The sequence below is a fragment of the Muntiacus reevesi genome, unplaced genomic scaffold (genome assembly GCF_963930625.1).
Source record: "Muntiacus reevesi unplaced genomic scaffold, mMunRee1.1 SCAFFOLD_141, whole genome shotgun sequence".
NCBI lineage: Eukaryota > Metazoa > Chordata > Mammalia > Artiodactyla > Cervidae > Muntiacus > Muntiacus reevesi.
The window spans coordinates 148,537-171,567 of record NW_027078017.1 but is presented as its reverse complement, the minus strand read 5'-3'; the positions used below and the strand labels follow the sequence as shown (position 1 = coordinate 171,567).

The window sequence follows — 23,031 nt, the reverse complement described above, 5'->3', positions numbered from 1 at the left end:
TCTGCACTAATTCAGATTATTTCTCCTAATCAACAACTTACCAAGAACAAAGTTAAAAGATCTGAACTTAGGTAGTGAATTAAGGTGGATGAAGACACAACAATACTATCAGGAGTGATGGAATATTGTGCGAGTGCAGTGACTAGGGTCTTAAAGAAACCTTATGGTGATCTGGTATATTACATGGCTTGCTTAGCAGTCACCCTCTTTATAACAACCGCAGTTCTACCTCCTCTTCTTCCACTTTCTTTCCTGTTCAGTGGCTTGAAATCCTCAGTAACTCACGTTCTGATTCACCAGTACTTCTGTAACTCTTTCCTGTGTTTTACCTTTTATCTTCCAATGTGCTTTTTTTCCCCTGTTGGTACAATAACACACAATTCCAAAGTGCCATCGAATGCACTATGCCACTGAGCGCCACAGCCAGTGATTTTAAGTGTACTAAATTATCTTCTGGTTGAAAATAACATAAGCCAAAGAAATAAATGCCTCTTAACTAAAGGCAAAGGTCAAAGCAACTTTTGAATGCGTAGTCGGAAAATGTTTTCAGGCCTGCCTATCAGAGCGGATTGAGAACATTTGCACTAAGCAGAGCCGTGATGTTATGTGAGCAGTGAGAAGGTGCACAACAGCCACGTATTTTAATTAAAATAGAGTTTATTAGCTTTTCTTTTAATATAAACATGAGGAAGAAAAACCACACAAGTTGGAGCATTCTTTTCAAAATAAAACTGCAATCGATACTTGAATCTCCAAGCTCCATAAACAATATTTTTTGAGGTGGTAGACTGTAATATTTTATATCCATTATTTATCATTTATGTCTCTGTCCTTTAAAAATGATGGAACCTGTGGCACTCAATATAATGTGAAGCCTTGCTATAAAGAGAGGAAATATTTCTGGCCCAGAAATGCTTTGTTTACAGGCAAAGTTCCTAGAATTATGTTTGACAAGGTAGGAGAAAGATTTTACATAGTTGAGAACACTTTTTTTTTTTTTTAAATGTTTCAAGTTTAGGTGACATCATTACCAATTTCCTAAGAGACTGATTACTGGACCTTCCTGTCTTTTAGTGGGCTTCCTGGTGGCTAAGTGGTACCCTGTGTTTTAAAAGCCTGAGGTAAGGGTTCCTAAGATTTATCTTTCCTCAAGTAACAACTTCAAGTGACACACCTACAGCCAGGTTAACACGCAGAACAGAAAAGCTGTTTCATGTCGCTTACTTTCCTGTCACCACTACTAGGGTCCCGTTCCTTTCAGTTTATTACTGAGAACTAATGCTATTGTTCGTAATTCCTTTACCAAACCTAGAAAAAAGAAACTTCCATGCTCAAGCAGATCAACAGCCCAGTCAGGCAAAGGACTATTTTAAAAAGAGGAGGCCAGGTCTATAAAGATCCAAGATATCCTCCTGAAGTCTTTGTGCAATTTGAAGCTGTGATACTTGTAGAAATATAAATGCTACAAACTTAAAAAAACATCACCTAAGAGTTTACTTGAATTTCTTCTAAACTCATTTAGTTTTGTAAATTTTAAACATTAAGCTCTTAATTTTAATCTTTTGTTTCAGACTATTGTTTGCCATCTTCAAGAGGGACTGAAACAAAAAATTCAAATTAAAAGCTTAACATCCAAGATTTACAAAACTAAATGAGTTTAGAAGAAATTCAAGTAGACTTTCAAGTGATATTTTGCGTCTGTAGCATTTATACTTCTCCGGCAGTGTCCTGGAGTGTCCAAGCACACTGTATTAAACCTTAAAATTGCACCAAGACTTTTGGGACACCTTCTATTTCACTATCTGCTTATTCCTGGACTAACAGGTTGGCTGGAATTACGAAAATATCCTTTAATACAAGTATTTAACAAAGAGGAAAATCATCAGAAAATGAGAAGCACCATTGGAGTTAACAAGAAACGCAGCGCGGACCCAAGAGAAGTAGGTAACAGCATGCTTTCTCTGCTTATGATCCCAAACATGCTAACATGCTAGTAAGTAGTGCTTGCAAAAGACTGAATGACAGGTGTTATTCAGCAGGTTTTTGGTTTACACTGATTGCCAAAAATGACTAGCAGCTTCAATGAAATAGGGAGGAAGAATCCTTCAAAACCTAACAATGCTACAACAGGCTGTTCCTAAGTGGCTTTATGAGTTGTTAGGAGTCCCATGTTTGAATGGTAATACTGCATTGATTCTAAAGGAATATGCAGCAATATGGGTGAGAAAAATAGGAAAAAGTAAAAGTTATATAGTGTCTTTAAAGTCTAAAAATTTAAACTATTAAAAAAAACCTCACATAGTTGACAGTTATCGGCCCACACAGTAAGCAAATATCTGTGGGTGGGTTGGGAGCTTTTAGCTTTGGAGTGGTTTTTGTAACTCTGTTTACATTAAAAAGGACAGAAGAGTGTGCTGCCTTGACAAGGTCCAGTTTTTTCCTATGACCATAACCTTTGCTGTCTGCAAGTCTCTTGAATTTAGTGTCTTTCTTCTAGGTGAAAATACTAACTTTGCTGGTTTCTGAGCAGGAGAGGTGGTATTTCTCCAGTCCTTGTTACGAGGGGTTCATGATGTTACAACCCCTCACCTCTCTCTGTTTATGAGAGGATGGCATTGGAGCGCTGAATACCAATGAAATTATCAGCGCTGAAAGACCTTCTCACAGCAACTCTGCTGTATTCATCTTCACACAGTCTGGAGATGGCCTAAAAAAGTCAATCAGATAGAACATAAGTATAATTGGGGGAAAAAAGTTCCAACCGTAAAGAAAGCAGCATTGATAAGCCACACATCTGCATTCATTTAGGTTGACAGTTGCTGCTACTTTGGATAGCTCATATCTACACTGCTGATTCCCGAAGATAATATTCTCCAAGGGCTATGATGAGATTGCTGGGGCAGGGAGGAACATATTTAAAAACTGGGTTCCCAAAATAGGCCCCATCTAACAGCAATATGATGTTAACTACATACTAGATCCTTAAGCATAATGAACACACCTGAGCAAAATCAGTGTTTACCCAGCTATTCAACCTCTATTCAGTCTTCATTATTTACTTCGCACTAAGAGCATTTTAATGAGGCAGGTGTGTGCTGAAGGCAAGAAAGGCCTAGTGATGAAGCACTACAAGGTGCTATTTCACATGCATGTAAACTATCGTAGAAAAATGTCTTATTTCTAAAGTACCAAGGTACTGGAAAAAGTGTCAACTTTATATGTATTCATTTCAGTTGTAAATTTTGCTGTATACCCACCAGAAATCACAAATTACTTCAAATTACTCTTCAAATCACTACTACAAATTACTTCATCCCATGTATGTTACCACTTCCATTAAAAACCCACCTACTTTCTACATCCAGTTTCTGAACCCACATTATAATTTCCAAGTATAGGTCTCACAGGTTAGCCCCTGATGCTTCTGGTCTAATAAACTCATGGGGCTGAACTGTGATACACACAAACACACACTACAAGCTCAGGCAGTTAAGAGTGGTAAGTAATTATCAATGTACATATGATTAGGGATACAATTATAAGAAATTATTCCTGTATGGTTAAATGTAAGTGTGGAGATTCAAATGGAAAACCATTAAAAACAATTAAATCTGATTTAAAATATTCTGAATTATGGTTACATAAGAGATATCTGTAATTTTTTTAAAAAAAATAATGTGAGATCTCTGTCTAACCCATAAAAGACACAGGGAATAAGATGCCAATGGGTTAATAAGCTCTTCAAACTGTTAGTCACTGCGTAGTGTAAGTCAGCCACAGATGCTGGCTTTGGTGGCTGACAAAACCCAGTTAGTGAATCCCCAGTCTTACCTCTAGGCTCTGTGCTCTTTCTTTGCTAAGAGGAGCAATTAGAAAACTCAGGTTTTTGTCATCTGCTAAGAAGCAAAGGTCAAAGTAGTATTTGGCATAAACACTGGCGGGAACATGAATATTAAACTGAAGGAGCTCCAGAAAGTGCCTGTGCATCTCATTCCTGGGGGAGGAGAAGACAAACCAACACAGGACAATTTTAGTCAGCTGGGCTACCTTCAGAAGCCCATTCTGTGCCACAACAGCTCTAAACACAGTTTGGAAACAAACAATGGCTCCCCAGCTGGATTAACACACTAATGTTCAAACAAGGTACAGCTCTTTGTGGTTCTTCCTGCGTCCTGGCATTTGGAGTTTGGGACAAGGTGGGGCGGTTACGGCCCTCTTATGCACCCATGCTGCTGACTCGGGAGCTCATTCTTCAGAGTTCCATTAGTGCAGCTGGCATTCATGCTCCACGCTCACTCACAAGGCCCCGCTATAGTCATCAGATGAAAGGAATGATGTATGCTGTTTATTAGCTCTGGAGAACTTGCAGACATTTTCACCGATAACAGGAAGGGGCTTATTGAAGTAGAGACACACCAAGAAAAGGAGTAGGCACATCACCGCGGCACAAATGGGGTCATGGAGAGCCACTGCTATTATCTCTGAGGGGAGAAGACTCTTGAGGCAACAAGGATTCATCTCAGATAAATAAATAAATAAGCTACACTCGATGTGAAAGGGAATCCCCTCCCCCCGCTCCAGTGCAGGGGACTGTGGCAAAGGGCAGAATGCAAGTTTCTGTTCCTCTTAACCCCAGTAGGACCAGAAGGTGTTCCTGGGACAGGATGGGATACACTTTTTAAGATATGGGAGGCAGTAGGATTAAGGGGAGACGTCTTGGCTAGACTAAATGCACCTGAGCAATGATCCCGATGGAGCAGTTCCCCCTGTGCTCTGTCCGCCGGCCCTGACTAGGACAGAAGGCGCACAGGCACGCAGGGGGCGAATTCAATGAAGTGGGAAAGTAGGGTCCTGGGGGCAGATCTTTCCTGTGGGACCATACACAGTCATTTGCTTGTCTAATGTTTAAGTAAATAAAATCAGAGTAAGTCTTACCACTTTCACAGCAATCATTTTAAAGAGTTAATTATATACAAATGATAAATACCCAGACAAATGAAAGTGACTTATTTTTCAAAATATTTGCTTCCTGGTTTTAAACTGTTAATCTTTTATCCATTGGTAAGTCATCAAATGTTTGATGTTCTCCTGCGTGGAGAGCAGAGTGTGAGCAGAAATGAGGTTTCTCATTTGTTGAACGTTAAACCTAACTGAACCTACCTCCAAAATTAATTTCCTGTTCATATGGCCATAAGTCTATAGAAATATAAATCAGAAAATGTTTTGATAATCAGCTAATCAGGACTTAATTTACTACAGGAATAAATGCACTTCACTATCCCTTTTATATTCTCTTCCACTAATATATTTTAATTGTGTGGAAATACAGTACTTCATAGGATTAACATGTCTATTAACAGAGCTTTACTTACTGAAGAAAAAAGCATTAGGACTACAGAATATGCTTCTGCGTTGTTTTTTTTTTTTTTAAATGACTAGATGACTGAAGAGCATGCCATTTATAGGGGCAGCAAATTTTCTGAACAGCAGCTGCTCAATATATTCAAACAAGATACATGGATGTTAGAAAACTTTTAAGGAAAAGCTGATAGATGCCAATTTTTCAATGTAGACTCAAAATGAGACCATTACAAATAGCTGCCAACAGCAGGGGGATGAGACAAATGTGACTTGAACACTTGGCTGTAATGCTTTCCAGTTTCCAAAGATCATAAGCAAAAGCAACCTATTACGAACATAGCTCCTGGTGATTCTGTTGTACACAGAAAAGCGCTGTTTACAATTAGCTTCTTCCTGTAGCTAGACACTGCCATCAGTGCTATTGGGCTCACATCTATGAACATCCACACACCTTCCCCTGCATGTTCTCTGATGCTGTAACTGGACCCAGAGCCCCCGTCAGCTTAGTTGCAGGTTCTGAGAAAATTTCAGCTGCCATCATGGCAGACCTGGTGTTTATGATTACACATTTTCCTTCCTTCAAGGAACCAGTTTAAAGATGGATGCTAGTGGTGCTCAATGTCACCTTAGTTTCTACAAATTCTAAAAGTACTTCTACTTATCTCGAATTATCTGCCGTAACACTAAGGTGGCTACCAGCAATATCACCATGACACTTTTTATCATCAAAGTGGACATTTTCACCAAAAGCCACTTTGACAGCTACCAACAATCACTGGTCCCTTCTCTTAGTCACAAGCTTCTTTGCTTCAGTTGTAAATATGCACTTTGGTAAATCTGAATTAAGAGTCAGGGGCAAAGGTAACAAAAACAAACTCTTGCCACTGCCTGCCATGACCTCTGCTGTTCACTATAATAAAGAGGTACCCCTTTACGTTTTCCTAAATGCCACCCACAAGGACATTTTTGCTGTCAAGTGAACACTTCTAGAGTCTGCTGCAAATACCTCTCTGGTTCCTGCTGCCTCCCACCCTCGGGGCCCTTCCCTGCAGCCAGACAGCAAGCCTGATGTTTCATGCCCATGGGAGCATGCCATCTGTGAGGAACCCCCCAAGTTAACTCGAGGCCCCACCAAGTACCGCTGTGGTTGCTGAGTGCCCCGGGTGAGGCCCCACTGACACTTCCCGGGCTACCTGAGACAAAGGAGTTTCCTAACTCGGCAGACCTACTTCTAAACAGGGGGAACACTCCTGACAGTGGAGGAGACAGAACACAGAGATCTAAAACCTTTCTATTTGGTCATCTGTACATCATGGTTTCTGTAACAACAGAACCTTAGAGACAACCTCAGATTACAAAAGAAGAAAAGACCTGCAAAAACAAACATACAATGTGTGACTCAAGTTGAAGTTATAACCTCAGTAGTCTGGAGGTGCTAAGACCTCAGCAGTGACCACTTAACTTCCAAGGCCAGACATGTGTCTCTTAAAAACAGACTGGACCTGGTAGACAGCTTTAAGAAAGACGTGAAGTTATTTACTGCACCATGCTGTTCTGGTAGTGAGCTTGTAAAATGGTAAAAACCACCAGAAAAGTAATTTCAATTTATCAAGCAGAATATTACAACAGTAACACACCAAGATTTAACTAATGAATGATGGGAAATACAAATGGTTATACTACAGCTAGACAGAAAGAAGTCTAATTTTATATTTATACCTAATTCAGCTCTCTGCGCAATGTAACCTTTCTTAAAATGTAACATTTCTTAAGCTGTAAACTTTATGGGAGCAAATAAGGTATTGGAAAATGGTTAGACAGTTCACCGTAACCTTACAAACTCACATGTCCTCAACTGTAATGTCCTTTAGGATCTGGCAGTAGTCCACATTCCAAACAGCCTGATCGTCCCAAACCTTGGAGGCAAGAAGAATGGCTCCCAAAACAATTCTTTTCCAGTTAGTGGGGCAAATGTCGATCTCAGCATAAGTTAAAAGCCTTTCTAAGTAAACCTGCAAAAGTAGAGGACTGACCTTTGGTTTTAGTTCAGTTTAAGGGCTGTGATAGAATTGTTAGGAATGATAGGTTTCATCTGTTTTTAACATGTCTTTTATTCTTTGGTTCTACAGAGACTTCTGCTCGGCCAGCCAAGGCCAAAGGCCAGGTCACAGTTGTAAGGCAAATATTTCTGTCAGTCTGGTATTTCTACTCTGCCCATGTGAATTTCCAACCCAATTTTGGTCGCAGGAATGAAAGGACATCTCAGCATTCTAAAGACAGGCATTGTGTTATTACCTTTCCACTTGTAAAAGGCAGCACGTATAGCCCAGCATCGATTCAAATGTTCAGTAAATGTTTGAGTGCCTACCGTGTGCAATGTACCTACCATACTGGTGGTGGGTACGTGGCAATTTTACATAAAGCTTGAGTATGTAAAACTCTGGTAAGACTGAGCAGTTCTTTATCTTCTCTTCAGAGGGTGAATTTGAAGATAATAACTGGTGGTCAAGAGAGCCTCCCAGTGGCTGCTGCGTGGCAGAGCAGGACAGGCAGCACAAAGCAGCTGTGCTTTACACTTGGTCAGCCTTCTTAGGGAAGATTCGTGCACAGAAAGAGCTTTTTGTTCACATCTCCATTATTTCATAACTCATTTGTCTTACATATTCTGCAACTTAGTCAATTTGTTTGGTTCTAAGGTGGTTAAGAGCTGCCGGTGTCTGAATCCCTGGGGCTCCTCTAAATCTGCCAGGTAGTCTGTGGGATGACTTCATGGCTTCTTTTATATGTGTCAAATGGCTATTCTATAACGAACCAGACCAAGTTAACAGCTGAGTAAAGATTAAAGACATAAGTTGTGATGGTGCTACCTCTGCAGAAGAAAATATATGCCATTTGACAAAAAGAAAAATGTCCCGTTATCAGACTGACAGCTCCGATCTGCCAAAACTCTCCAAACTCAACTGTGTTTCAAACACGGTTACTGAGATTATATACCCTTAGTGAACTTCTGCCCCCCACTCCCCAGAGAACTCCGCGTGCGCCTGTACTCTCTAAGAACGAGTCTCCCACAGGGTCCGCCCCTCTACTGTATTATGGCACTGATAGAGGCAGTTCAACCTTAGGGGCAGTCCCTCAGCTTCCTCTCAGCTTCACTAAAGGCAAACCTGGTCTCATTTACACCACTTGCCCTCCTGTCTCAGTGGAAGGGACATCTCTTTCTTTTCCCTGAAGCTAACTCTTCTATGAATGAAGTCAGTCCCACCTCTCATTTCTGCACAACACTGTTCCCACAATTCATCTCTTCTTGAACAACCCCCCTTCTCTGTCAGAGATTTTCTCCAATGTTCTCTTACATGTTCTCAGCCCATCTGTCACCACCCCTTAGAACACTTCCTTCAGGAAATGTTCCGACACTGGCTCCTCATGACCCATCCTCTCCTTAGCCCATTTAGTCTGCCCCTGGCCGCCACTGCCCCGCTGAAATTACTGAGGCGTGGTCACTGCTGCCTTCATGACAAACAGCCAGCACTCTTCATCACGGCGCCCCACTCCCCAGGCCTGCCCTCAGAGCTGAGAGAGACTGCCACACGCCTGGCTGCTGGGACCAAAGACCTCCGCTTGAGTTATCGCACTGCCGTCTGCTGGGAATTCTTATCTCCACTTTCACTGGTCACCTGCCGGCTCTGCTCTTCTGTCCGTCACTTCTGGCTTCTATCACTGCCATTGCCTCCTAACTTCTCTGCTTCCACTGACCGCCAACCACCGTCTGTTCTCCCCAGAGCAGCCAGGAGAGCCTCTCAGATTAAGTGCGCTTCACGGGCCTGCTCAACATCTGCCAGGGCTCTCCCATCAAACAGGTCACTTCTGTGGCCTGCTAGTTACGAGGCCCCGTGTGAGAGGCCATCGTCCTTCTGTGACCTCATCGCCTGTGCCTTCCCGCATTCCCTACGCTGATCACAGGGGCACCTTGCTGATCCCTCAGCACAGAACCCGTTCCTGTCTGTGCCTTGTGCTCTGCCCCCTGCCTGCGCTACCAGGCCCCTCATCTTCCTCAGTCCAGCCAGGTCCTGGTTCAGATCTCACCTCTGTAAGGAGGCTCTTCCTGGTCTTTCTAGCGTGCATGCGTTAAGTCGCTCAGTCGTGTCTGACTCTGTGACCCCATGGACCCGTCTGGCTCCTCTGTCCATGGGGAATTCTCCAGGCAAGAATACTGCAGTGGGTTGCCACTCCCTTCTCCAGGGGATCTTCCCAAACCAGGGATGGAACCCAAGTCTCCTGCACTGCAGGCAGACTGCTTCCTGTCTGAGCCACCAGGGAAGCCCCTCTAATCTCTCCATCCCTTTACCTTGCTTTCTCTTTCTAGCTTTCACTACTACTTCAAGCAGTCACCTTTTTAAAATACTCATTTTAAAAAGTCTTACACTCTGTGGTACACCCGATACTTACACACACTGTAAATGAGCCATACTCCATAAAAACTAGAGAAAAACAAAACCCTTATGTCTGCTATGCTCACCTCAGAAAGGCAAGGACTCTCCTCTGTGCCCAGCACTTAGAACCGTGACACAGGCAGGCATCTGGTGCCTGTCTATGCCCTAAGGAGCTCCTTGGCAGCACTCGGCACGTGCGCCGTGCTCTCCTTCCTCAAGCTCTCCTGGCAGCTCTTCTGAGTCTCTGCTGGGTTTCCTCCCACTCCAGCCACTCCTCTGGGGACGTGTCCTCTAAGTGCTGATGGTCCCCACAGATCTATCTTCTCCTCAACTTGTATTTAACGTACTTTCTCTGCATTTGAACAGCTACACGTAATTCCCTGCCTCTTGCTCAGCTTTAGGCTCCAATCCCATACAGTCAAATGACTGCTAGACACTGTCGCTCTGCTGTCTCACAGGTCCATCGGGCTTAACTTGTCTACAAAGAAAGGCCCCTCTTCCAACCCACACACTCTCTCCTGCCTGCATTTCCCAGCTCTGCACGTGCCAGCGCCACTCCTGCCTCTCTCAAGCACATGCTAACTAAGCACCGTAGCTGGCTTGCAGCTCCAAGAAAAGGCCTGCGTCTGACCCGGGGCCCACTGAGGGGAGCCTCCTCTCCCACACTCTGCCTGCAGAGGCGCGGGCAGCGGTGGACGCAGGCCCTCCCTTCAGACCATGCAGCTGACTTTCCCCTATAGATCTGCTACAGGGAGGAGCTGGGCAATCCCCACTAGCTCTCAGCTGAGCATGATGTGTTACTGAAATGATAAAATCTTACCAGAGGAACTCGGTACGGATGACAGAAAGGTCCTCACATAGTTGGAGCTTGGCAGGCTAACCTGAGTAAGCCTTTCCGAGCACTGCTGACACCCCAGGCCTGGGCACCTTCACACGCAGGACCAGAGGACAGTAGAGATGGTTAACACTGCCGTCCAAGGCCAGGCAGGTGAAGGCAGTCGGTCTCAATCAAGACACACATCACAACTGCCTAGGCAACACAGCCTGAGACTCAGAAACACACTGAATCTGCACCTGCCGTGGGCCAGGAAGTGCAGTGACCGCCTCCATCCCACCACCCAGCGCACTTTGCCGGTGTGCACCTGTGTGCACTGTGTGCCCATGCGTCCTGAGGTGTGGAAGGAGAAACCAGACGTCTCTCCTGCTGCCTTTAACATCAACTGCTTTGTGATGAGAAAAGCAATGGCAACATTTTAAATCATGATGATTACTAAAGCTCAAATCTGTATGTTTTAATTCTTTTTGATACATTTCTCTTTAATAAAGTTCTGATGATCATTTCAGGAACCTACTTTCATTTGAAAAACAGGCCCATATCTTCTGTACAAGAAAAAATTTTCTAGAGATGCTTCTATTAAGAGAAAAATATATTACCAAAGTCACTATTGCACATTCAGCAGTCAGCCGGGCGGCACTGAAAAGAGTATGAACAAATCTGTAAATGAATTTGTGTTCAGGATCATGCTTAAAGTACTCCTCCAGAACCCTTTCTCGCTGAAAGAAGAAAAAACACAATGTTAAGTATCCACTGAAGAAAAATACTTAAAAGTACCCTCAAGATAGCAATCTTCACACGTGGGCCCACGTGCTACTTAAAATAATTTTGACTAGGTGACATATCTTGTAGTCTTTTAAATATAAACAATTGGATCCTAAAGTACCATAGTGATTCAATACTCACTACCATTCATTAAAGAAAAATGCAAGCACAACCTCAGAAAATGTATTTTCACCTTCTTCCCCAAAGAATTCTAACCAAATGCAAACTATTTTTAGGCTCAAAGTCCTGCTGATCACTGAACGTCATCATACTTTTCTGCAGTCAACCATGGAAACACCTTTCCACTGTCCTGTAACCAGAGGCTCTAAGAGTGTGCTCTTACACAGCGGTCACCAGTCATGTGTGTCTACTGAGCACCTGAAGAAGTGAGTTTTTAAACCCTGTCATTTTAATTAGTTTAAAATTTAAACAGTTTTTAAATTTTCTCCTTAGAGGCCTTACATATGTGTTAGGAAATGTTTATATTGTGTGATGCTATGGAAAATCATCCTTTAAAAAGCTACATTTTCTGTTACTTGGGTATGTTTACTTACCTGCTCATTCGTCATACAAAGCGTAACTTGGTTCTTATCAGTCACACCCCTGACACAATATGCTTTTGGTAAAATTACTTGACATAATATGGGGTGGGGGAAGAAGACTTAAATGAAGACAATCTTGGCTTTGAGCCGGAGGCAATAATTTTCTTCTAGTAATTAATATCAAAGCAATTCAGCATGAAATAAACACAACTGTAATAAGAGAAAAATACACCTTCAATAAAAGTGACACTTACTGTGAGTGGATGTGATCTCTCATCAAAAATGTCCAAAGATCTGTTGGCATCACTATAAAATAAGAATGTGTATTTTAAAAATTAATTCAGGAGTTACTAGCTTAGTAACATATCTGCTAAAAGTAGAGAGAGGAGTAGAGGAAGCTTAACCTTAATAAAGCAAACAGTTTTACATATTCTCCTGGATTCTGCCCTTAGAAAGGTTTTCTGACCTATTTTATACTCAGCACACCAAGTTGCATGAAATCTCTTCTACAACCAGCCAGAGCTGCCTTTACCCACACAGACCCCTTCTAACAGGCAATGTTCGTAGACCAATACATTTCCACTTCACTAACCTCACAATGGAATATACAAGAACATTTTATAAAGTGGTAGTAGTGGGCAATAAAGTCTTCTAACTTCAATGAATGTAAATATGAGATTCATGATTTTTTCTTGTCTCCACCCCCTTTTGTTCTTCATATTATATTCTTATTGTTTATTTCTTCTGGTCTCTTTCAAATAGTTTGAGTTAAAAATTTTAATTGTCTTTTAAGAGAGACCAGGCTTTTTCTTTTAAATTCCACCACACTTTTCTGCACTGTGCCCATTTAAACAGCAGTTCTGCAAATGTGGTCTATAAGCCTCTGGGAATCTCCCCTGGCCCCTCTTCAGAAATCCTGTAAGTCCAAGAGGTCAAAAGTTTTTTTATAAGAATACCAAGACATCACCTGCCTCTACACTGTTTGACACTTAACTATGATTGTATAAAAGCAAAAGTGGGTAAAATTGCTCATTTCTGAGTGTGAATCAAGGCAGTGGTATGAAACTAAATTAGAAGTCATTCACTTATTCCTGGCCAAATGAATGTAAAAAATCTGCTTCACTTAAGAACATCCATGATGAAAGAGTAAAAATTAAGTGTTCTTAAACCTTTACTCTTCTTCTTCATATTCTGAGTAAGTGGAAAGTATGCATTAAGCATTTGTATGTACTGAAATATGGCTGTGCTAAGGAAGAGCACTTGTAACTTACTGGTAACCAAGTCACTTTTTCCCCACTAGAACATCACATTTAAACCACTTTTTTCATGAAACACCAATTGACAGTCATTTTTTCAAAAATGAACAAAGTGAGCCTGTCACTTCAAAGAAAACTCTAAACTATTTGTTGCCAATGATAAAATTCAAACCATTAAGCTAAAAATATTAGGATTTTTGGAAAATTTGTACCTTTCAGTGTGAGCTTTATTTATGGTGAGCTTGATTTACAAATACTTAAAGATTTTTCCGATAAGACTGGTAGTGATACTAACAAGAGTGAGTTTTTGACACTGTCTGAAGACATGTGAACCAATACTTTGCAAATGACAATGTATAATATTATAAAATCATGTACAGATAAAAAGATCCACTCAGTATACATGACAGATCAATGGGCATTAATTTAACATAGTATCTATCTCAAGTTCACTGATAATGACTTGGAGCTCCATCTTAACTAATTTAATAAACTGGCACATGTGGATTTTGGGGACAGTATCAAAGAATATGTCCAATTATCTCAAGGCTTTAAAAATTCACCTTTTCCCAACTATATGTCTGCATGTAGCTGGATCTTCATATTGCTTCTTCAAAGCAAATGACTGAAGACAATGTTGACATGAGAATCAACTGTCTCCTATTAATGAGATACTATTCTCTCCACTATTTTGTTGTGGAAAATGGTTATTTTTCATTTAAAAAATGACTTATGTTAAACACTGGGGTCCCCAGTCAGATGGTGATCTCATCCCTCAGGAGACAGTTTTCCTGTCCTAATGTGGAGAGAAGCAGATCACCTTACTTGCACCTACAGAGCAGAGGCCGGGGTGCTGCTAAATACTCTGTGACACACAGGGTGGCACCCCCACACCAAAGCCTCATCCAGCTCAAAACTTCAGCAGTGCTAAGGAAAGCCTGTTTTAACATACAGTGGATTTACTTTTTTAAATTTTAAATTTCAGTTTCTAATACAGTAAATATCCATATAAACCACATAAAACTTAAAGAATTAAGAGTCCCAAAATAAAAATAAATGATTCACTTTAATACTGTAATGAAAGCACTCTAACAGTAAAAGCTTACTCTAATACTGTCTATTGTTATTAACACTAAACTTGATACTGTGTAAATTAATTAGCTGGAATAACAAGACAGGTTTTAAAAGAGTTCACCTGTTCTTTAGGTGGTAATATATTGCTGAGATCACACTGTGGAGGAAAAAAAAATATTGTAATAATTGGTTTTTATCACATTAGGCCTGAAGACATTTTAAAGGGTTGGCAGAGAGGTAAGACCAACCAGATGCCCAGTGGGCCCCACACCCCCTAATTCAAAGCAGTACCCATAGGTGGTATCCCCCATGTTTTAGGTTCTTTGGCTTTTAGCAAAATTAGGAGACCCAAAATATAGATGTGCTCTTAGAAGACATGTTTGGGTTGATTATTGTAATATATAAATTATTATATATTTCCCCGGTCATTTGTCCTTCTCTGCACAGAATCTCTCATCCCATACAAGTTACATCATCTATCCACATGGTTAAATTTAAGCCATACAGATTTTGTGTGTGTGGCTTTTTGTTAGGCACTGCATTTCAGTTGATTCAGTTCGGTATTCCCCCTAACACATCTATTTTCCATTATTTCTCTAAAAGTAAGTAATACAAGTGCTCCATATCAAATAAAATGGATTTAAAATCACTTTCACACATAATTATTAGGAAATTTAATAGCAACATTTTACAGTCACAAAACTGAGGATAGGCCTAGTTACCCTGAAATGAGCACTGCTGTGAGGCGGCACAAGGCAGCACAGGGCACTGCTGACGACAGGCATCTCCACACTATTTTACATAAAGTCTAACCAGCCAACAGGTGCCAGACCTCAGGTAGTTCTTACATGACTGCAGCCCTAAGCTACTCACAGATGCTGTGTATTAGGCCATTAAGGAGTTCCCTGGTTAAGGTATTTGCTTCCCTTTGTTCTCAGTATCTAAAATGAAACTCAATAGAGAGAAGGCAAATCTGAACTTTGTAACTGGTCTATAGAATCTTAGCATTTGCAGAAAGGCCTGTAACACTGTTAGCATCAAAGATGGATACTTCTATACTGCTTCAAAGTTTCTTCAAATTGATTTTAAAGTCACAGAATTAAAAGTTACATGATAAAAAGGGCAACTGAACCTAATATGATACTTAACCCATTTTACAAATAAGAGAATCAAGGCTTAAAATTGACTTACTCAAGGTTCTACCAATTATCAGAAGTAGTTCTCTTTCTCCTACCCTCAAAGCAGAGAGTGGTTCCCAAGGTCAGCTGCACACTGGATTACCCGGGACGCTTTAAACACTGCCTGGCTTCTGCTTCAAAATGTTCTGATTTAACTGCATTAGGTACAACCTGGGCAACAGGACTGTATTTAAAGCTCCCCAGGTGACTGCAACGTGCAGCCAAGTCTAGGAATGAATGAGATCAGAATCTCTCAGGATGCTTTTGTCTATGAAATCACGCCTCACACATCATTCCTCAGCTTGTCAAAAGGGGTGTGTGTGTGAGAGAAAGAGACACAGGGACAGAGAGGCAGACAGACCCACAGACTGTGTCTTGAGGGCAGGGAGGAAAGGTGGAATTCATGTATGTGTTCAGAGACATACATCTTGAAAAAGTTGCATAAGTGATTCTAATAAGGCTCACCTACCCCAAATGAAAACTAATCCTATCGTATTTTTCAAAATCATTCCTAAAAGCCAATTTGCCCTATTAATTTCTCAGTAAACCTTTATTTCATCAATAATGAATGTGAATGGTCATTTTTAAAACTTAATGAGAAAAAAATTTACTGTATTTCCAAACACTAAGACTAGGTTGAGAATAAAAAGCATGAAACCTACTTGTCTGAGCAAGGTTAATCTTTAAAACTACTTCTGAATTATATACTGGAACATCAGGCTCTTTTGAATTCAAAAGAAGCTGTGAGTCTAGCCACAGTGAGAGTAGTTTTTAACCCACAGATTTAGAGTCTTGGCTGAATAAAAACATTCAGTGATTACGAGAGAAGTGCCAAAACTCAGGACTTTAAAGAGCAATGGGGCTCAGTTTTTGTTGAAATACGATTTGACCGAAACTAATATTATAAGAAAGTTACATTACTATGATTGTGAACTGGTTGTTTTTAATTAAAGTTAGAAGTTACTGATCATTTGAATAGCTAAAAAATAAAAAGCCTTGCACATTAAAAATTAAATTAAATTTATAAGCTAATTATATTTTTAAGACAGAAAAGTAAAATTAATGATAAGGATACTAATATTTTCAAGTAGCATTTCCCAAACTGTTCTGGAAAGTCAACATTCATATGCTAAGAAGACATTAGTTAATGTTCCATGGACAACCCCAAGGGAGGTAGGAAGGTCTGCATCCTGTTTGGTTTTTAATTCTCTCTCTTAAATAAACGAACATTCCCATGATTAGGGTGTTTTGAACTGTGCATCTCCAATTGTGGACTATGAGGGGCTTCCAGAAGTTGAGGAATAGTTTTCGTCATCGTAACACTGTTCGTGTCTTCTTAAGTATAAGCCTGGCCACAGCCTTGTTTCTGAAATTTCATCTCTTTTTTTGTTCTCTGCTTTGATTGATACAGCGTGTTAGAGATACACATATATAAACAAAAATTTTAAAAAAACAAAAACAAAATTAAATGTGTCTATTAAGTTAAAATCTCAGTTGAACAAATTTCATCTATGGAGAAATTAAGCTTGAGAGTATGCCCTTTAAAACGGTTTTGATATATTTTCCCCCTCTTTGGGGGAGAGGAAGGAGAAGTAAAATTTCCTACAGAAATATTGCAGGAAAAAAATGCACGGTGGGATAAATCTGACCAAGTCCAGTTAAATTTAACTGCAGATTCACTTCGGTGCCAGTAGGGGACAAGCTGTTCCTTCTTCTAATGGTAGCTTCCAAACTAGTATACATAGTTGTAGGACTCTCCCAACTCATAAAGAAATAATTTTTTTCTAGAAACACACAATAAACAGGTACCTCTGTTTCTCATTATGTTCAACATTGTCTTAATAACAATAGAAATGAATCAAATGAGGTTTACATTTTTCCTGGGATTTCTCACTTGCTGACTTTCCCCTCTATCATATACTCTATGATTAACATGGAAACTGAAGACTCATATTGAGAGGTCCTTGAAACCAACATAGAGTGGACACCAGTTTCTTAACCTGATCACTGAAAAGGACAAACCAAACGAATGAAATTATGTATGGCGAGGATGCTTTCAGCATGAAGGGGGTCTGCCACTCAGCCTTGGCAACCTAGTTGTATTCACCATTTTATTGTGGTTCTAAGATTAGGCTGGCTGACTGTCCTGTCATCTAGAAATATGGTTGGGCATGAGCTATACTTTTTAGTAAGCTGCCCTGGAGATACCTGAAGGGGAAGGGAGGTAGAAGAAAATGTCACAGTAAGTTAAACCTATAAAAGTGTGTTTTTTCCTTGGTTAAAATGTCAAACGATAAAGCATTAAGATTTTCCTTATACTCCATGAACTGCTGAGTGTTGCATCACGTGCAGCTCCATGGGAAACCTCTGTACTCTAACTTCCACAGGCAAGATCTGAGAAATGTGGTATAAACTGCTGCTCTTGAAAAAGGACCCACATATGAACCTGGCAAGCACCTATTATAAATTGCCTCATGGCAAAGAGACACATTTTGATATTGCAAATTTTCTCCTCCACAGAATGAAGACACAGATTGTGTCTCTTTGTTGTTGGTGGTGGTGGTGGTTTTTTTCCCTAAGAAAGTGAAGTCACTCAGTCGTGTCCAACTCTTTGCAACCCCATGGACTGTAGCCTACCAGGATTCTCCATCTATGGGATTTTCCAGGCAAGAATACTGGAGTGGGTTGCCACTGCCTGTTCTCCAGGGGATCTTCCCAACCCAGGGATTGAACCCGGGTCTCCCACATTGTAGGCAGATGCTTTAATGTCTGAACCAGTTGGGAAGTCCTCTTTTTTTTTTCCTATATGACTGTCAAATTATTCAAGTGTTATTTGTTGAAAATGCTTTCCTTCTCCCATTAAATTGCTTTTGGCAACTTTGTAAATGGTCAAATGACTGTGTAAGTGTTCGTCTAAAGTTGGGCTCTCTATTCTATTCCATTGATTTATTTGTCTATCCCTGCACCAGCTACCCACTCCAGTATTCTTGCCTGGAAAATCCCATGGACAGAGGAGCCTGGTGGGCTACAGTTCATGAGGTCAAAGAGAGCTGGACACGACTGAGCAACTAACACTTCCACTTTCATACCAGCCCCACTGTGTGCTTATTATTGTAGCTTTGTAGCAAGTCTTAAAGTCAGGTATCCTAAGTCCTTTTTGTTCATTTTTAAGATTTCTTTGGATGTTCTAAGTCCTTTGCATAGCCATATAAATTTTAGAATCAGTTTGTCAACTTCTACAAAAAAACCTCACAGGATTGTGTTTGAGATTACGTTGAATCAATAGATCAAATTGGAAGAATTAACATCTTAATATTATTGAGTCTTCCAACCTATAAGTGGCTAGCCATTCCCTCTCCAGGGGATCTTGCCGACCCAGGAATGGAACCTGAGTCTCCTTCATTGCAGGCAGATTCTTTACCATCTGAGCCACCAGGACTCCCAAGAACAGTACACCTTCCATTTATTTAGGTCATCTGTCAGCAAAATTGTGTAGTTTTCATTATAAAAATCATACCCTAAATTTTAAAATTTATTCCTAAGTATTTTCTGATCTGAGCTATTATAAATAATTTGTTAAAATTTCAAATTTTAGTTGTTTCTTGTATACAGAAATGCAGTTTATTTTTCTGGGTATTGACTTTATATTCTGTGATCTTGCTAAATTCACTTTATTTGTTCTTTTGTTGTCATGTATATTCTTTACAGTATTCTATATAAATAGCCATCTGTGGTGAGAGAGTTTTACATCATCCTTTCTGATCTTTAGACATCTTTTTTAAATTTTCCTTCTCTTATTACACCAACTAGGATCTCCAATAAAATACTGAATTAGAAATGGTGGGTATGGACACTTCTGCCACCTTCTGATCTTGGGGAAAGAGTCTATATTTCATTATTAAGTATAATGTTTGATGTAAGAGTCTGTGTGTGTGTGTGAATGCCCGTCACATTGAGGACCTCAGGCTTTGCTTTGCCCTTGCTGAGCCACAGATACATTCTGTTTAGTTCTCTTAGCATCAGAGGGGCTTCTGGGGGTTTGCCTCTTGTGGGTATTGTTCATGGGTCAGTCAGAGTTTGGGGAAGAAATTATAGACACAATTTGACTCTCCCCTCTGTGGTTTTCTCTTTTCCTGGATATATCCCTTCAATTTCCAGCTTCTGTAGTAGCCCCAAACTTTGTCCTTTAATTCCTTAAGCAAAGAAGACCACAGATTTTTATCCAAATTCTGCCTAGGAAAACCTCCCAAACAGGAAACTCTTCCAATGACATTTCTTTCAGATGTCCATTCTCTTCCAAATCTGTTTCAAGTAACACTCCAGTGCTTTCAGAGAGTCATGTTTTTTAAAAATGTTTAAAAATTTTATGTTTCATTTACAGTTATTACAAAATGTTGGCTTTATTTTCTGTATGGTACAATACATCTTTGATAGTTCTTTTTTAATATATTTTTCCAGGGTCTATAGTTGTTTTCCCTGAAAAATTTGGTCCAATATAAACAACTTCAACATTATTAGACATGGAACCTAATGTTGAAATAACGTGATCAGAATACTCTTATAGAGAATGTGGAATTTAAACAAAGATTTGAAAAAAGAGAAAGATTTAGCCAAATTGACAGTTTTCTGGTAAAGTCTCCAGGCAGACTAAGAAGCGATAAGCAAGCTAGGAGACGCCTGATATGTTGGAGGCTAGCAAGAAGAGCAGGGTTTTGAGGAGAGTGGTGTGATCAGACATGCATTTCAAAAATAAAACCTCTGCTATTTTGAGAACGGATTATATGGATGCAAATATAGAAACAGTTAGCTAGAGAATTAGCTGTTACAAGAATTCACAGGAGAAATAATGGCTTCTCGAAACAGAGTAGACACGGTGAGACCAGTGAAGTGCTATATGTGATGTGAAGGAAGAACCAATAGATTTTTCAGTTGATTAGATATTCCGTGTGAAAGAAAGTGTTCAGAATGACTTCAGATTTTTCTAGCAAGTAAGCATGATTTCTGTATAACACAGAAGGATGGAATTGCCATCAACTGAGAAAGCTATGAGTAAATCAGTTTGATACCATTCAGGTATGACCTAAATCAAATCCCTTATGATTATACAGTGGAAGTGAGAAATAGATTAAAGGGATCAGATTCGATACACTGTGCCTGAAGAACTATGGATGGAGGTTTCTGACATTGTATAGGAGACAGGGATCAAGACCATCCCCAAGAAAAAGAAATGCAAAAAGGCAAGATGGTTGTCTGAGGAGGCCTTACAAATAGCTGTGAAAGAAGAGAAGCGAAAAGCAAAGGAGAAAAGGAAAGATATACCCATTTGAATGCAGAGTTCTAAAGAATAGCAAGAAGAGATAAGAAAGTCTTCCTCAGTGATCAGTGCAAAGAAATAGAGGAAAACAATAGAATGGAAATGACTAGAGATCTCTTGAAGAAATTAGAGATACCAAGGGAACATTTCATGCAAAGATGGGCACCATAAAGGATAGAAATTGTATGGAACTAACAGAAGCAGAAGATATTAAGAAGAGGTGGCAAGAATACACAGAAGAACTATACAAAAGAGATCTTAATGACCCAGATAATCAGGTGGTGTGATCACTCACCTAGAGCCAGACATCCTGGAATGCTAAGTCAAGTGAGCCTTAGGAAGCATCACTATGAACAAAGCTAGTGGAGGTGATGGAATTCCAGTTGAGCTATTTCAAATCCTGAAAGATGACGCTGTGAAAGTGCTGCACTCCATATGCCAGCAAATTTGGAAAACTCAGCAGTGGCCACAGGACTGAAGAAGGTCAGCTTTCATTCCAATCCCAAAGATAGGCAATGCCAAAGAATGTTCAAACTACCACACAATTCCACTCACCTCACAGGCTACCAAAATAATGCTCAAAATTCTCCAAGCCAGGCTTCAACAGTCCATGAACCTTGAACTTCCAGATGTTCAAGCTGGATTTAGAAAAGGCAGTGGAACCAGAGATCAAATGGCCAACATTCGTTGGATCACTGAAAAAGCAAGAGAATTCCAGAAAAGCATCTACTTTGACTTTATTAACTATGCCAAAGCCTTTGACTGTGTGGATCACAACAAACTGTGGAAAATTCTAAAAGAGACGGGAATACCAGACCACCTGACCTGCCTCCTGAGAAATCTGTATACAGGTCAAGAAGCAACAGTTAGAATTGGACACGGAACAAGAGACAGGTTGCAAATCGGGAAAGGAGTACATCAAGGCTGTATTTTGTCACCCTGCTTATTTAACTTATATGCAGAGTACATCTTGTAAAATGCCGGGTTGGATGAAGCACAAGCTGGAATTAAGATTGCCGGGAGAAATATCAATAACCTCAGATATGCAGATGACACTACTCTTATGGCAGAAAGCAAAGAACTAAAGAGCCTAAGATGAAAGTGAAAGAGGAGAGTGAAAAAGTTGGCTTAAAATTCAACCTTCAGAAAGCTAAGATCATGGCATCTGGTTCCATCACTTCATGGGAAATAAGATGGGGAAACAATGGAAACAGTGACAGACTTTATTTTCTTGGGTTCCAAAATCACTGCAGATGGTGGCTGTAGCCATGAAATTAAAAGATGCTTGCTCCTTGGAAGAAAAGTTATGACCAAACTGCACAGCATATTAAAAAACAGAGACATTACTTTGCCAACAGAAGTCCATCTAGTCCAAGCTATGGTTTTTCCAGTAGTCATGTACGGATGTGAGAGTTGGTCTATAAAGAAAGTTGAGCGCTCAAGAATTGATGCTTTTGAGCCATGGTGTTGGAGAAGACTCTTGAGAGTCCCTTGGATTGCAAGGAGATCCAACCAGTCCATCTGAAAGGAAGTCAATCCTGAATATTCATTGGAAGGACTGATGCTGAAGCTGAAACTCCAATATGTGGCCACCTGATGCGAAGAACTGACTCATTGGAAAAGACCCTGATGCTGAGAAAGATTGAAAGCAGGAGAAGGGGACAACAGAGGATGAGATGGTTGGATGGCATCACCAGCTCATGGATATGAGTTTGCGTAAACTCCTGGAGTTGGTGATGGACAGGGAGGCCTGGTGTGCTGCAGTCCATAGGGTCACAAAGAGTCAGACACGACTGAGTGACTAAGTCCTAACTAAGTTAGACAAAGTCCTAACTAAGAGAGATATTTAAATAACTAACATGATCGTCTAACTAAACTAATGAGGTAAGTGCTTTTGATATTATATTTCTTTGGAGACCAGAGGAGAAAAAAGTCTCATTTCATTTTGTGATGAGGAAGTAGGTAGTAACAGATCAGTATGTTGAAGAATACATAGGATGTGAAAGAATAGAGAGTAATAAATTACTAATGGAAGAATAATCCTGCCCAGGAATACAGATATGCAAACCTTCATGCTGAGGGCTTGGCAATGGGACACAGATTGGTATGACCTGAGGTAAAGATGTGTGATAATGATGGTAGGAAAAGGGATGGAGTATATGGAGGGAGGAAAACATAGGACAAAAGACCTAATCGAGCTAAAGAATATATTTACTGTACTAATGAGCTTATCCTTATCCAACAGGCATTGCGAAAGTGGAAAAAAAGTACTTTTA

The 23,031-nt window shown here is 40.2% G+C and overlaps 1 protein-coding gene across 1 annotated transcript; it reads right to left on the bottom strand.

Moving 5' to 3' along the window:
• Positions 1 to 639: 639 nt before the first annotated feature.
• LOC136155400 (cyclin-Y-like protein 1) lies at positions 640 to 18,904 on the bottom strand. Its single transcript, XM_065917140.1, has 7 exons — positions 18,863 to 18,904; positions 17,549 to 17,649; positions 12,188 to 12,239; positions 11,226 to 11,345; positions 7,207 to 7,373; positions 3,832 to 3,994; positions 640 to 2,707 (listed from the first exon to the last, which is right to left on the bottom strand). Exons 1-7 carry the CDS (start codon positions 18,902 to 18,904, stop codon positions 2,600 to 2,602), a joined length of 753 nt encoding a protein of 250 aa, XP_065773212.1. The 3' UTR covers positions 640 to 2,599.
• Between the last annotated feature and the right edge of the window lie 4,127 nt (positions 18,905 to 23,031).

Excerpts from the sequence above, each read along its gene's own strand:
- LOC136155400 (XM_065917140.1), bottom strand. The coding sequence starts at position 18,904 with ATGGAAGGTGTACTGTTCTTGGGAGTCCTGGTGGCTCAGATG. Across the intron at positions 17,650-18,862 it reads GAGTCCTGGTGGCTCAGATG|GTATCTCCAGGGCAGCTTAC; the intron begins GTAAAGAATCTG and ends CTTCCCCTTCAG. Across the intron at positions 12,240-17,548 it reads CTTAGAACCACAATAAAATG|TGATGCCAACAGATCTTTGG; the intron begins GTGAATACAACT and ends CTTATTTTATAG.